At 38.6% G+C, this 15,643-nt stretch overlaps 1 protein-coding gene across 4 annotated transcripts in view; it reads right to left on the minus strand.

Moving 5' to 3' along the window:
• The window catches only part of VPS41 (VPS41 subunit of HOPS complex), a 178,463-nt gene that overhangs the window by 91,302 nt on the left and 71,518 nt on the right, over positions 1-15,643 (minus strand). For all 4 annotated transcript variants that reach the window (XM_014559811.2, XM_032484254.1, XM_032484253.1 and 1 more), the window contains exons 5-7: positions 14,021-14,095; positions 2,617-2,679; positions 804-869 (exon numbers count right to left, since the gene is read on the minus strand). In XM_014559811.2, coding sequence (XP_014415297.1) covers positions 804-869; positions 2,617-2,679; positions 14,021-14,095 — 204 coding nt within the window. The remainder of the gene's footprint in view (positions 1-803; positions 870-2,616; positions 2,680-14,020; positions 14,096-15,643) is intronic.

Raw genomic sequence — 15,643 nt, forward strand, 5'->3', positions numbered from 1 at the left:
TGTAAAAATGGTTTTAAAAAATCACTGGTTAAAAGGATGGAAGGATGGATGGATGGATGATAGATAGATAGATAGATTTAAAAGAAAGGAAAACAACAACAACAAAAAAAACACTGGTTAATAAAAATAGAAAAAAATTTAACTCATTCTATAAAAAGAAAGATTCTTTCCTTTTGGAATTTACTGGGGGGGGGGGTGCAGCTCACTGGTAAGAGCATGTGCTTGGCATGCACGAGGTCGTGGGTTCAATCCCCAGTATCTCCATTAACAAAAGCGAAGAACAAACAAACAAAAAAAGAATTTACTGTATCTCCAAACATGTCAATGTACAAAAGGATTATTTTACCTTTTATTTTTTAAATAGCACTAAGATCATAAAATATGATGGGAACATGTCAGTTAAAAAAAAAAAAAAAAGCCGTAATTGTTCTAAACCTTTATCAAGGCCTGCAAGAGATTTTCCACAAGGAGAAAAAAAATGCTAGCTTAATCACTCTTTTGTTATTTTTAAATACTACCTCTTTTTTGTGGCAGGGACAGCATTTCCAAGCACTAGGTGACAGTTTGGGTCACATCTCTGTTTCTCCTGTCCTACGTCTATTCCAAAGGAATGGCAGGGAGAAGCACTGAGGCCACATCTCCCTCAAGAGATGATGGTCTTATAATTTCACTACATTGTGACTTTTGGCTTTCTCAAATTTTCTGCTAATAAGTAGTCAGAGATTAAGAATATTAAAGATAAATTAAAGAGCAAACTGAACCCCCTCAAAGGCCAGCGGTGACAGCAGACACACAGCCCCTACCTTCTTCCCTCCGGTCACAAACTGCTTGCAGCTGGATCTCAAGAAATGCGGGTGTACAGCGATGATCTGCAAGGGGACAAGGACCAGACTTGGTTTAGGGGTCACCGCTACAGCACAAAATGAAAGCCCTTTGTATGCATCAGGCAGTGTCATCTAAAAATTAGTATCTTGGTAGGAAGTAATCTATTTCAGGTAATATTTTGCACCGACTGAGGATGACTTTTGTTCTGGTGTGAAAAGATTTCTTCTACGAAGCCAGGGCAAGGCTAAAACATGAGCGTGAATAGTTCTAATTTCTGACTGAGGGGGACCCTCTGAGTGGGCACTTCTCTTTAGAGACAGCAAGCGAGTTCAATCAAGGCAGCAAGATGTCCCAAATGTTTGTAGCTGAATACATTTCGCAGAAGAAACCCTGAGAAAGAACCCGACTATCTCCTTGTCTGGGTGCCTTACTCAACTGTGGTTATCAGGCTTGTGTTTTTAGGGCCAGTCTCCATTCTGAGCTCCACATGCACTCAGACAAAAGCCTCCATGACATTTACACCAGATGTGCTCTGGTCGTCCAGACTCTAGACCAACGTCCTCACTAAAACCATCCCTCATTGCAGTTGGTGGCATCCCCACACACCACTGCCAAAGCAAGAACCTGGATTTACCATCAGCTCCTCTACTTTCCCCCTCCGCAGCCAATCCATCACGGAGGCTTATTAAGCCGACCTTCTAGAGGCTTTTCCAATTCATTTCTTCCACTCCCTGCTGAATCCTCACTACGGCCCTTTTTTTATTGAGCTCCTGTGACGACGCTGTGCCTAGACTACTGATTAGCCTTCTAAACTGTCTCCTGTCCCCAGTCACTCTCCTGCTTAAATCCCCCTCCATTCTGGCACGGTTGGCTTTGGAAAACACGCATTAGATCCTGTCTCTCCTTTACCTGTTGATCAATAAATGCCTGAATAAACATGTGGGGAAAAAAAAAAAAGAATGACCTCTTCCTTTAACAACTCTAACAGCCACTGTAACTACCGTTACTGTCACCTAAAACTGGTCCTCCTGCCTCGTGTCTATCAGCCTTCCAATCTGTACTGTGCAGAGTTGCCACGTTAATTTTCCTTAAGCTTAGCTCAGTTGATGTCACTTCTTTGCTCTTAAACAGTCAATAATTTCTCCTTATCTACCAGACGGAGTCCAAGTTCCTCAGCCTGAATATAAAGCCAGTCTCAGTCTGCCTGTACCGCTCTCCTGCCAAGTCAGTATTTCATGCACCGTCTACACTAGACCATTTGCCACTTCCTGAACACAGCCTGAACTTTCTACCCTCTCCGTTTATATTATACTGTTCTTCCACATGGAAAGTCAGCTTTCTCCGGCTGCCCTGTCCATTTATTAAAGTCCAATCACACATCACTCCATGTATGAAGCCATCACTACAAGAACAGCTGGAAGTAACTTCTCTCAGCTTTAGACTCCTTAATATTTTTTCTTTTTTACCTCTTTGGATCTTTAATCACAGATTGTGTGCATGCACGCATGTGTGTGTGTGTGTGTGTGTGTGTGTGTGTGTGTGTGTGTATCCCCTCACCCACTACAACAAAAGGTCCATCCTTTGGACGGGCTGAGGTCAGTCCCAAAACATACATTCTGTCCTTCACAGCATCAAACAGCACCTGGTACATTGTAAGGGTTGAATAGACGCTTACTGATGTAATTTCATCATTGGTAACTTATGCAAGACTGGTAGTGTTCAAAGCATTCTGATTCATACTGCCTTTGTTGAGAAAATCCTTAGAAAAATTAAAGCTTCCTGAATACTTACTTTAATGGGACAGTCAAAAGTCTCGTGAAATTCTTCTCCAGAATACAGTCCAAACACCTGCACCTAAAAAGTAAACGGAGCCTGTCAGTTCACCATGACAGTATCAAAGAAGGCTGCTGAGTCATACTATCAGTAAAAAATAGAATATTTAGTCATCTAAGGCCCCTGTAATCTCTATTAAACAGCCAATGAAAACAATTCTATCAGGGTGAGACTATGCCACTGCAATTAAGTTTTATAAGCATCTCATAGATAAATTCCCTTTGCACACCACAAATTTGTTTTATTAAATGGATGCCAACTTTTAAAAATGAAATAGATAATGAGTAGGTTATTAACACTCTTTTATGAACCTCCCAGAGGTAAAGGAATTTTTTTTCCTTTCTCTGAAGGAAAAAGGAGCTTCTTTTTTGAGTCATTCATACATAAATCGACGATGCAGATCAAAATGGCAAGAGATTAGGTGAATTTCACTTCATTTACAATTTTATCTTGAATCTCTTAAGAACGCATAAATGTAAGATTTCAGTTTCCACTTATCAGGGCCACCCTTATAGTTGTTTAACCCCTAATCTTTTTTCTGAGTGATTTACTTTTTAAATTAAATAATAACGCATATACAATTGAATAATGTGCATAAAAAGTACGTATCATAAATTTAGAGCTTGACAAATGTTTATGATATGAACGTATCAGTGCAACCAGCACCCAGATCAAGAAACAGAACCCAGGAAGCTCTGCAGTATCCTCCCACAGATGAACTGCTCCTCTGAAATGTACCACATAGAGAAATGGTGCTGATGTTTGGATTTTTATATAAATAGGATCATAAACTATTTCACTGGCTTCTTTCACTCAACATTTTCTTTCTGATGTTTATCCAAGCTGTTACGTACAGCAGTAGCTGTTTCTCTGCCGCTGTTGTATAGTATTTCAATGTATGAATACACCGCAATTTACGAAGCCATCTTCCACTGATCATCTGGGCTGTTTCCAGATTGGGGCTATTATAAATAATGCTGCAATGAACACTCCTTACAAATCTTTTGATGCACTTATATACCCATTTATGAAGGGTATATAAATGGGAATGGAATCGTTGAGTCGTGGCTTATGCACCTGTTCACATTTAATAGACAGCCAAACTATATCACCAAGTGGTTCTCATCAATTTACACTCACGCCAGCACATCATAAGAATTTCAGGAGCTCTCAAACGCTTGGAACTAGCTATTACGGGCACTTAGAACTATTTCCCAACACTTGGGATGTGTTCACTCTTCTAGTCTTTAGAAGAGTGGTATGAATTTTTCTTTAAATTTGGTAAGAATTCACTAGTGAAGCCATCTGGGTCTAATGGCTCTATGTGAGAAAGTTTTTCATTACAAATTTAATTTTTTAAATAGATATAAAACTACAATTTCAAAATTGTAGAACAGATAAACAAGATTATACTGTATAGCACAGGGAAATATACACAAGATCTTATGGTAGCTCACAGAAAAAAAATGTGACAATGAATATATATATGCTCATGTATAACTGAAAAATTGTGCTCTACACTGGAATTTGACACAACATTGTAAAATGATTATAAATCAATAAAAAATGTTAAATAGATAGATAGATAGATAGATAGATAGATAGATAGATAGATAGATAGATAGATAAAAACTACCTAGGCTTTTGATTTCTTCTTGTTTTCATCTTAGTAAGTTGTGAGTGGTTCATTTGTGCAAGTTCAGGGAGGAAAATTGACTCATGTGATGATATAATTTCGGGGGATAAATTCTCGCATTAAAATATAAAATCCTTAGAACATTTTCCGTTCATTTTGTGACTGCTGTTTTTATACCCTTGTGCCAAGTATGTTGTTTGGGTTCCAAGAACAGCACGTTGTACAACGTAAGACAGAGGGAATCTGACTGACCCCGAGGTAGTCTGTTAGAATGCATTCTTGACACAGCAAATACACGCAGGTCCCACTACCACCTTGCTTCTCATCAGTCAGAGGGCAGCACGTCACGGCTTTTACATAAATGTATAAGCATAGGATGCGCTGAATTTCTTATAAAATGGTGGCTGAAAAGCTCAAAAGAAAATCACTGCATTTGATCATACAAGAATATTATGAAAAACTATATGGAACCAAAATGGATAACCTAGAAGAGATGGACAAGTTTCTGGAAACATACTGTCCACCAAGACTGAACCAAGAAGAAACTAACCACTTGAACAAACCGATCACTAGAAATGAAATTGAAATAGCAACAAAAATCTCCCTACAAATAAAAGTCCAGGACCGGACGGCTTCACCAGGGAATTCTACCAAACATACGAAGAAGAACTCATACCAGTCCTTCTCAAACTCTTCCAGAAGACTGAAAAGGAGGGAGTACTCCGAAACTCATTCTATGAAGCCACCATCACCCTGATACCAAAACCAGGCAAAGACACCACCAAAAAAGAGAATTAAAGACCAGTATCACTGATGAACATAGGTGCAAAAATCCTTACCAAAATATTAGCAAATAGAATCCAAAAGCACATAAAAAAGATTATACATCATGCTCAAGTGGAGTTCATCCCAGGGACCCAAGGGTGGTTCAACTTACGCAAATCAATCAATGTAATACATCTCATCAACAAGAGAAAGGACAAAAACCACATGATCATCTCAATAGATGGAGAAAAAGCATTTGATAAAATTCAACACCCATTTATGATAAAAATCTCTCACCAAAGTGGGTATAGAGGAATCATATCTCAACATCATAAATGACAAACCTACAGCCAGCATAGTACTCAACAGTGAAAAACTCAAAAGCTTCCCACTAAAATCTGGGACAAGACAAGGCTGCCCACTGTCACTACTCCTATTCAACACAGTCTTGGAAGTCCTAGCCACAGCAATCAGGCAAGAGAGAGAAATAAAACGGATCCAAATTGGAAAAGAAGAGGTAAAAGTGTCACTATACACAGATGACATGATACTAGATATAAAAAACCCTAAAAGGTCCACACAAAAACTACTAGAGCTGATCGATTCAGCACGATAGCAGGTTCAAAAATCATTGCATTTCTTTACACTAATGATGAATCAACAGAAAAAGAAAGTAAAGAAACAATCCCCTTTAAAACAGCACCCAAAGTAATAAAATACCTAGGAATAAATCTAAGTAAGGAGGTGAGACTTATACAGTGGAAAACTATAAAACACTGATTAAGGAAATTAAAGAAGACTTTAAAAAATGGAAAGATATTCCATGCTCTTGGATTAGAAGAATCAATATTGTTAAAATGGTCATACTGCCCAAGGCAATCTACAGATTTAATGCAATCCCTATCAAATTACCCAGGACATATTTCACAGAACTAGAAAAAAATCATAATAAAATTTATATGGAACCATCAAAGACCTAGAATTGCCAAACCATTACTGAAGAAAAAGAAAGAGGCTGGAGGAATAACTCTCCCAGACTTCAGACAATACTATAGAGCTACAGTCATCAAGACAGCATGGTATTGGTACAAAAACAGGCATATAGACCAATGGAACAGAATAGAGAGCCCAGAAGCGAACCCACAAACTTTTGGTCAACTAATCTTCGACAAAGGAGGCAAGAATATACATTGGAATAGACAGTCTCTTCAGCAAATAGTGTTAGGAAAACTGGACAGAAGCATGTAAATCAATGAAGCTAGAACACTCCCTTATACCATACACAAAAATAAACTCAAAATGGATCAAAGACTTAAATATAAGGCAAGATACAATAAACCTCCTAGAAGAAAATATAGGCAAAGCATTATCTGACATACATCTCAAAAATGTTCTCCTAGGGCAGTCTACTCAAGCAATAGAAATAAAAGCAAGAATAAACAAATGGGACCTAATGAAACTTACAAGCTTCTGCACAGCAAAGGAAACCATAAGTGAAACAAAACGACAACCTACAGAATGGGAGAAAATTTTTGCAAATGAAACTGACAAAGGCTTGATCTCCAGAATATATAAGCAGCTCATACGACTTAATAAGAAAAAAATAAACAACCCAATCCAAAAATGGGCAGAAGACCTAAACAAGCAATTCTCCAAGGAAGACATACAAATGATCAACAGGCACATGAAAAAATGCTCAGTATCACTAATTATCAGAGAAATGCAAATCAAAACTACAATGAGGTATCACCTCACACCAGTCAGAATGGCCATCATTCAAAAATCCACAAATGACAAATGCTGGAGAGGCTGTGGAGAAAAAGGAACGCTCCTACACTGCTGGTGGGAATGCAGTTTAGTGCAGCCACTGTGGAAACCAGTATGGAGATTCCTCAAAAGACTAGGAATAGATTTACCATAGGACCCTGGAATCCCGCTCCTGGGCGTATATCCAGAAGGAACCCTACTTCAAAATGACACCTGCACCCAATGTTCATAGCAGCACTATTTGCAATAGCCAAGACATGGAAACAGCCTAAATGTCCAACAACAGATGACTGGATAAAGAAGAAGTGGTATATTTATACAATGGAATACTACTCAGCCATAAAAACTGACAGCATAAAGCCATTTACAGCAACATGGATGCTCCTGGAGAATGTCATTCTAAGTGAAGTAAGCCAGAAAGAAAAAGAAAAATACCATATGAGATCACTCACATGCGGAATCTAAAAACAAACAAACAAAACATAAATACAAAACAGAAACAGTCTCACAGACATAGAATACAAACTTGTGGTTGCCAAGGGGGCGGAGTGTGGGAAGGGATAGACTGGGAGTTCAAAATTTGTAGATACTGACAGGCATATGTAGAATAGATAAACAAGATTATACTGTATTGCACAGGGAAATGTATACAAGATCTTGTGGTAGCTCACAGTGAAAAACAATGTGACAATGAATATATGTATGTTCAAGTATAACTGAAAAATTGTGCTCTACACTGGAATTGTAAAACGACTATAACTCAATGAAAAAATGTTTAAAAAAAAAAAAAGAAAGAAGGAGGGAGGGTATAGCCTAGTAGTAGAGTGTGTGCCTAGCATGCACATCCTGGCATGCACAAGGTCCTGGGTTCAATCCTCAGCACCTCCACTGAAAAAATAAATAAATAAAACCCTAAATACCTCACGGAAAGGAAAGGAGAGGAGAGGAGAGGAGAGGAGAGGAGAGGAGAGGAGAGGAGAGAGAAAGGAAGAGAGAGAGAGAGAAAGAAAAAGAAAGAGAAAGAGAGAGAAAGAGAAAGAGAAAGAGAGAAGAGAGAGAGAGAAAGGGAGAGAGAGAAAGAAGAGGAAGGAAGGAAGGAAGGAAGGAAGGGAGGAAGGGAGGAAGGAGGAAGGGAGGAAGGGAGGAAGGGAGGAAGGGAGGAAGGGAGGAAGGGAGGAAGGGAGGAAGGGAGGAAAGCACTGCATTCGGAGTCTACCTCAGGGAAGTTTAACTTGGATGAGCTCAACAAATCCAAGACAATGGGGTGAAGGCAAGACAGGGACTGTATCACCTTAATCTTTTTTTTTTCCCATTAAACTATAGTTGATTTATAATGTTGTGTTAATTTCTGGTGTATAGCACAAGTGATTCAGTTATATATATGTAATACATATTCTTTTTCATTATAGGTTATTAGAAGCTATTGAATATAGTTCCCTGTGCTCTACAGTAGGACCTTGTGGTTTATCTGTTCTGTATATAGTAGTTTATATCTGCTCATCCCAAGCTCCCAATTTATCCCTCCCCACCCCTTTCCCCTTTGGTAACACTAAGTTTGTTTTCTATGTCTGTGAGTCTCTTTCTGGTTTTATAAATAAGTTCATTTGTGTCATTTTTTTTTTAGATTCCACATATAAGCAGTATCATATGATATATGTCTTTCTCTGACTTACTTCACTTAGTATGATAATCTCTAGGTCCATCCACATTGCTGCAAATAGCATTATTTCATTCTTTTTTATGGGTGAGTAGTATTCCATTGTATATATACACCACAACTTCTTTATCCAGTTATCTGTTGATGGACATTTAGGTTGTTTCCATGTCTTGGCTATTGTAAATAGTGCTGCTGTGAACACTGGGGTGCATGTATCTTTTCGATTTGGAGATTTCTCTAGATACATGCCCAAGAGTGGGATGGCTAGATCATATGGTAAGTCTATTTTAAGTTTTTAAAGAACTGTCCATACTGTTCTCCATAGTGGCTGCACCAAATTACATTCCCAGCAACAGCATAGGAGGGTTCCCTTTTCTCCACACCCTCTCCAGCATTTATCCTTTATGTATAACCTGAATCTTAACAGAGTAAATTAATAAGCAGGCAACTTACTAAAGTTACATTAGTACAAACTCACGCTAAACTAGAAGTTTAAATTCTTCTAATCTAAGCTACTTCTGTTTACTACAACAATGTCACAATGTGGTCCTGTGTCAAATCTTACACTACTACTACTAACATGTACCTCTAAATGCTTCCACATGCTTTACCTCAGTGGTTCTCAAATCTAATGGCACGGTTAATATCTCTGGACATTAATGGCCAGACTCCACCTTAGATAAATTAATGCTAATTTATTAAATGATAAAATGGTATTTCTAAAGGTTCACAATTGACAGCATGTCACCAGCACTGAAAACCACACCCTGCCTCATTTGGTCCTTGCAGCGGCACCGCTAGGTGTGGGAGCAGGTACCACTATGCTTAAACAGATGATTCTGCAGAAAAACAAATGACTTGCCTAAGGTTGTAAACATCAAGACTGAGTATTTCCAAGCCCTGCTGTTCTCCACAGTGTCATTACATAAGCTAGCCTAAAATGTGCAAATAAGAAAGATATCTTTCTATACAAAGCGTTAAGCAAAGTAGAAGAGGAAGAAATTCAAAAACCGCAAATATTTGCCAAACTGAAGGAAAGTGAATACAGACTGTGAATTAGGCAACTCTATCAGGGAAGTCGCAACTCAATGGAGCAGACTGTTCATTCAAATGGAGAAACTTCCTTCTGCCTATGAGACGATAAAGATGATTTTTGAGGATAAAAGTGACACGACTGTTGTTGTGGGGAGAAGTATATGAGATGTAAACAAACCAGTATGAGCCTGTTGAATAAGACTGAGGGAGCAGTGAGTGAGAAGATAAATATTAGAAATATTATGAATCTAATGGAGAAAATTAAATTATGAATTTCCAGGGATACGTGTGCCTTTAAAAATTATGAATCCATATAAAGACATAAGAGTAGGGTGTCATGAAGGAGTACATTGGAAAGAGAACAAATTGTAGTTCTTAAACAGGCCCACACTCATTACTGTCCTTGAGAACTAGTCAGATGCAAAACTGTCACTATTGTACCCGCAACAGGGGCTGCAGGAGTGTTTGCTGAAGGCCGCGGAGCAAGATGAGAACTCTCGGGTTAGTCTCCATCACTATGTTCAACGAACAACATTTTCCTCAGTTGTCTCGACTTTCTCCTTCAGGATGGAAAACACCGAAATTCACAAGACAAATCTGGTAAACTGCGTCAGGACGAGTAGGGCAAGTTGTAAAACCTCTGATATTTCGCTTCATTTCACTAATATGACACTTAAATTAGTTGCTCACAACTTAGACTACTAAAACTAATACAATCCAAAACAATTCTCATTCATTTTCTCTCTCTCCATCTTTATTTTGTCATTTTCTCAGTGAGTATCATACTTGTCTGTGAAAAGAATCTGTTGAGTGATTGCCTAGAGAATTTTGGCTTTGAGGAAGATCTCATCTGAGACAAGAATCATATATTTAAAGGTTAAAATAGAGAGGATGATTAACAGTTAACAATTACTAGGATTCTTCTGTTCCAGATAATATTCCAAACTATTTACATGAATTAACTAATTTATTTCTCCTAATGATGAATGACGCAGGTACTGCTACTATCCCCACTTTACAGAGGAGGAAATTTTGAGGCACAGAGAGGGATGGAAAACTAGGCTGACAACACACAGCTCAAACGTGGCGGGGTAGTTCCTCTCCCAATCACTATACCTCTAAGGCACTCTAAGACATGTAAGAAGTAGTAGTAATCTTAAAAAACAAATACACACACACACATATTAGGCTTATGTGAAAATAGAGCAGGAAGAGAAAAAATTTAGGAAAATTAAAAATGCAAAACAGACTAAAACTCTACCCCAGAAAGCAATATTGACATTGGCAGAAAAGTAAATCAGCAAAAGGACCAAACAAGAAGAAGTGAGAGGTTGAAGGCCAGCGAAAGCAAAGCGTGTGTGTGTGTTTATGTGTGTGTGTGTGTCTATCTGAGAGACACAACATGACCAATTTTTCTTATATTTTCGGAAGAGAAGAAGAGGGACTAGGGCTTATCCACTCATCCCCTTATCTTGAAAAGGTTACGTACAACAATATGGAACCGGGGGCTGGGGGGGAGAGGTAAGACTACAAGGGTTATGTGAAGGGTTAGCAATAAAGACAGTATGAAATGGAGTTTCCCACCCACCCAGCATCAGCCCTGCCACGTGCCCATCCGGGCCCCGCCCCGGGCCCACTGCCCCCCCCTGGGGAGGCACCGGGCGCCAGGTAACACTTCCTGACCCCACACCGCACAGTGGGGAAGCCGCCGGGGCAGGCGCAGTGCAGAGCGATGCTCTTGGCTTCTGCGAGATACCGCCTCCAGCCCAAGTATTATTGCGTCTCTTGGAAGAAATGAGAACACGTGGAACTGAAGCAATAATCAAAATCAGGACTGAAGGAAACTTTCCTGAAATGAAAACAATACTTCAGTAGATGGATCAAAAGGACTTACTCTGTTCCGGACAAAATGAATGAAGACAGACCCGAACAACACGTTAACTTAGCAAACTGAATTCCAAGGGCAGCTCACTGCTGCTCTGACTCCTGTTATTAGTATTAGTCTGAGCTCCCAGGCAGGACAAATAAACAAATAAGTGAAAAATAAAAAGGTTTTGTGAAAGAACTAAAGTAGGCTGGCCTCTGACAAGCCTGAAAAAATAAAGCCTGGACAAAAGAGAACCAGGTCGCCAAAAATTTTTAGGAGAAAATATTTCCCCCCAGAATTGTATACTAAATTGATCCTAGTTTCTGTATGGAGGCAACATATGCAAGAGATCAGAAAATAAATCTTGCATGTACTTATCCTGAGAGTTGCCTAAAAATGTATACCAGTAAACTGGTAAATTACCAGTAAACTACACACACGTGTACACACACACACACACACACACTATATATATGTGTGTGTGTATTTCAAAATCCAGAACTCAAGCTTAGGGAAGCCATAGAATAAAAAGAATTAGAAGTAAGCACCAGCTGAATGAACAGTCAATTTTATACAACTGTTAGAATTATGATTTTAAAACTGAATACAAGTATTAATGTTCATCTCGGAAACAAAAGATAATTATTTAATCCAGGAATCTTAATGCACGAAAGAAAGAAAAAGCACAGCAGCCACGTAAAGATGCATTAGATCTCGATACCTGGAGATTACCTTTGTAATCACCTTACTGCTACCTTCACTAACCACCTTCCAGATCATTCTATAGTAGCCTCTCAGTTTTCACAATACTGACTAGCCCATGGTAAGGGCTAGCTTACATAAATATGTGTGCTGAAATATTTATTTTCAATTCTGTCAATGCGGATAAAATATACAAGAAAATCTCTTTTTTTTAAATGCATTGTGGGTCCACAACAAAATACAGCAGTTATAAAATCTGACTAAAATTGGAAAACAGAGGGGTTTGCCAAGAAGTGTACCAGGAAGATACCTGAGGGTCATCACATAATCCACCAAGCATAGTATTTAAAGAGTCCCACTTTGCCACATCAAATAATAATTCTTCAAAATTGAAACTCTGAAAATTCCTAGATGAAGTATCTTAGTAAAAGTTCTTTTTCAGTTCAAAAAACAATATTCTGGGGTGAGGATATATACAGCTCAGTGGTGGAGCACATGCTTAGCATGCACAAGGTGCTGGGTTCAATCCCCAGTTCCTCCATTAACAAAATAAACAAACAAATAAATAAGTAAACCTAATTACCCCTTACAACCCCCCCCCAAAAAAACCCTTCCAAATTCTTTCAACAAATTAGTTCAATTAAACTGGCATTAGCCCAGAAGGAATTCCTCCTCACCTTTCAGAAAACAAAACCAAAAATGGTCTTTCTTTACAAATCCAAAATGCTTCAAGAGTTTGGCTAATTCTCCATTTCTGCACATACCAGCTCCTCCCTGATCTCTCCTTGACAGTCTGTTTCATCTCAGAATTTCAGAAAGTACTGTAAAATCTGACAGAGCTTTTTGAGAAGCATGAGTGTTCCAACGACTGTTTCAAAAGACTTTGGGCGACGTTAGGTTTAGATATATTAAAAAATGCATTCTTGTATGTCAAGAGGACTTCAGCTTTCTTTTGTTAACAGATTAAATGGGTATAAATCTTTAACACCGAGCACATTGTTTTTAATTTACTCATCCTAATGGCCCATTGAATTTAGATTGTGTTAAAAAAAAAAAAAACAACCCACAAAATTAGATTAGGAAAACCGCTCTTGAGTCAGTCAGGAATATGTAAGGTTTTGCAATGATTCTTAATGGACTCTCTTTTTAAAGTGTTATTTTAGAAGAGCAGCTTAAATACACTGCGCATTAGAATTTTATCATTGCAAACCAACACTAGAAAAGACTTCCATCGACTGAAAAACAAAAAAGACATTCTTGTAAGTGGAAAATCAATCACCACCACCATTAAATGTCACAGCTCAACATGCGCAAGCAGCAGCGATAACTGTTAGTTAAACACTGCACAAATGATGTATGTCCTCGGTCAAGGAAGTGGGTGCCAGGTTTTTAGAAAACTGTACATATATTGATTTTACATTCATTTAATGTGGCCACTGTAAGACACTTTATTCTTCTGATAAACTATGATCGCTTATCAAAAGATTCTACAATTCAAGAGAAACATTCATAACTTGTGTGTGAAAATGAAAACCACCGGCCCACAGAAATCATGCCCACAAAATCCAATTTTGTGGATTTATGGCAGAAAGGCAGGAAACCACTGTCTTGCACGAACTGTAGACCAGTCGCTGAAGTGTAAGTGGCAAGGCAGTAATGATTAAGGTGACACGTCCCCCCGCCACAGCTGTTAATCAGCTTAATACTAGTTATGTTATTGACATTCTTGTAATTACTTTTCCTAAGGCACATTTGGGCAAAATGTATTTTACTTTAATTATGTGCAATTGGAAGCAAGCCCGATACTCAAAAAGAATAATCAGGTTCTCCTAATGCAGGTATGCAGTCAGCAGAGCGCTGTTCTGAGCATCCGGAGTTGGGTACCATCACAGTCCTCGGGGCTGGAGCAGATGTGACCACGTCACCCCCCTACCTTGCCATCCTCTGAACACACGCCCATGTGTTCTCCACTTTCATCCAGGCTAATCTGATTTATCTTCACAGGACTCTGTTAAAAACAAACAAACAAACGTGTAAAACTTTAGGAATATATACATCAAAAATCAAACGCCTTGGCTCTTCGTAAAATATAAGTGATACAAGTTGCCTGTTAGTTTAGACACATGAGTTCAAGACAAATTTTGTTTTTGCAAATGAAAATGGTAAAAACATAGCTTAATGGTAAAACACAGCTTTGTTCCCAGACATGTAGTAAGCCCAGAAACCTAAGATTTCCCCCAGATCATCTATCTCACATCCTCAAAGCCCAGCCAAAATGTTATTTTTCTTACCTGTTACGTGCCTTTTTATTTATTCTCTTCTATTTACTCCACACTCCTAAAATTCTTTCCCAGCCAAGTTCATTAAAAGAACAAAGCAAAAAACCAAAATAAAAATCATGATGTCAAGAAAAATTTTAGTTGTTTGAATTCGGTTCATCAGCCAATCTACTTATTTTTCTCTTATTACTAAATCAACTGCTTATACTTTATGCTTAGTATTTTCTGGAGGAAATCCACGGGGTCTAGTTGATATTAACTAACTTTGTCAGCCTCCATTCTTCTGAGGAATCTCAAATTTAAGAATCTGTGAAGATAGGAATTAGGCATCCTACTTTGGACGTATTTTCCCAAGAGTAAACATACAATGGTACTTTTAAGACTTTTTAAGTTTCTCAGTTATCCAGGTAGTCAACCGTTTACTTACTAAAATATTCATACAGGTGGATTTTCTACTAGAAGTCAAAACTGATAACGGCTGACAACATTCAAAAATGGCAAACTCTTCTTTTTTTTCTTCTTAAATAATGACAATTCCCAACTATTTTACTCAAAACATAATAGAACAGATTAAACATGAAAAGAGAAATAAGTCTCCATCAGTTATAACATGAGCCTGCAGTTTAGTTTTTTTAAAATACTTAACCTTAAAATAATTTGGTTTGTGGCAAATAAAATAGAAAGACACAAAACTGAGTGTTCTGTGCCCAGTGCAAAGTATCTCCAAGCTAGTAAGCTAAGGCCAGGGCAGACCGAGACCCCCAGACAGAAAGCCACCCACCGACTGATGCTGCTAAGAGAAATTCCCATGTTCAACGTGGAGACAGCCGGCTACAGAACCCTTTCTAGGTCACACAGAACAACACTCCTGAAATGCAGCTCAGGAAGACCCAAGCTATCTGCTTAAAAGTTTGTAGACTGTTGGAAGAGGTAAGGACCTCGAAGAGAGAGATGTGAACCATTTACAGGAGCATAAACCAACACCCATGGATAAGACTCACAACAAAGGGCAGAGCCAGGGCTCTGACCTCGAGAGCAGTGAAGAGAACGTTGTGATGGGTGACAAGGAACATGCAAAAGCAAAACTGAACTGGGAAAGCACTGAGGCCGCTGTGCTGTGTCTGGACTCCTGGCTAAGTCTGAATGCTAAGTCTTCTTCGGATAAACGTTTTCTTCACTGAGTATCTTCTGTTACCAATTTCCTTATTCTGATCTTTGGTCCACCAAACAACATCTTAATACCCATCTAACTCTTGGCAAACGTAAACCCCGCACAC

Source organism: Camelus ferus, chromosome 7, assembly GCF_009834535.1.
Source record: "Camelus ferus isolate YT-003-E chromosome 7, BCGSAC_Cfer_1.0, whole genome shotgun sequence".
NCBI lineage: Eukaryota > Metazoa > Chordata > Mammalia > Artiodactyla > Camelidae > Camelus > Camelus ferus.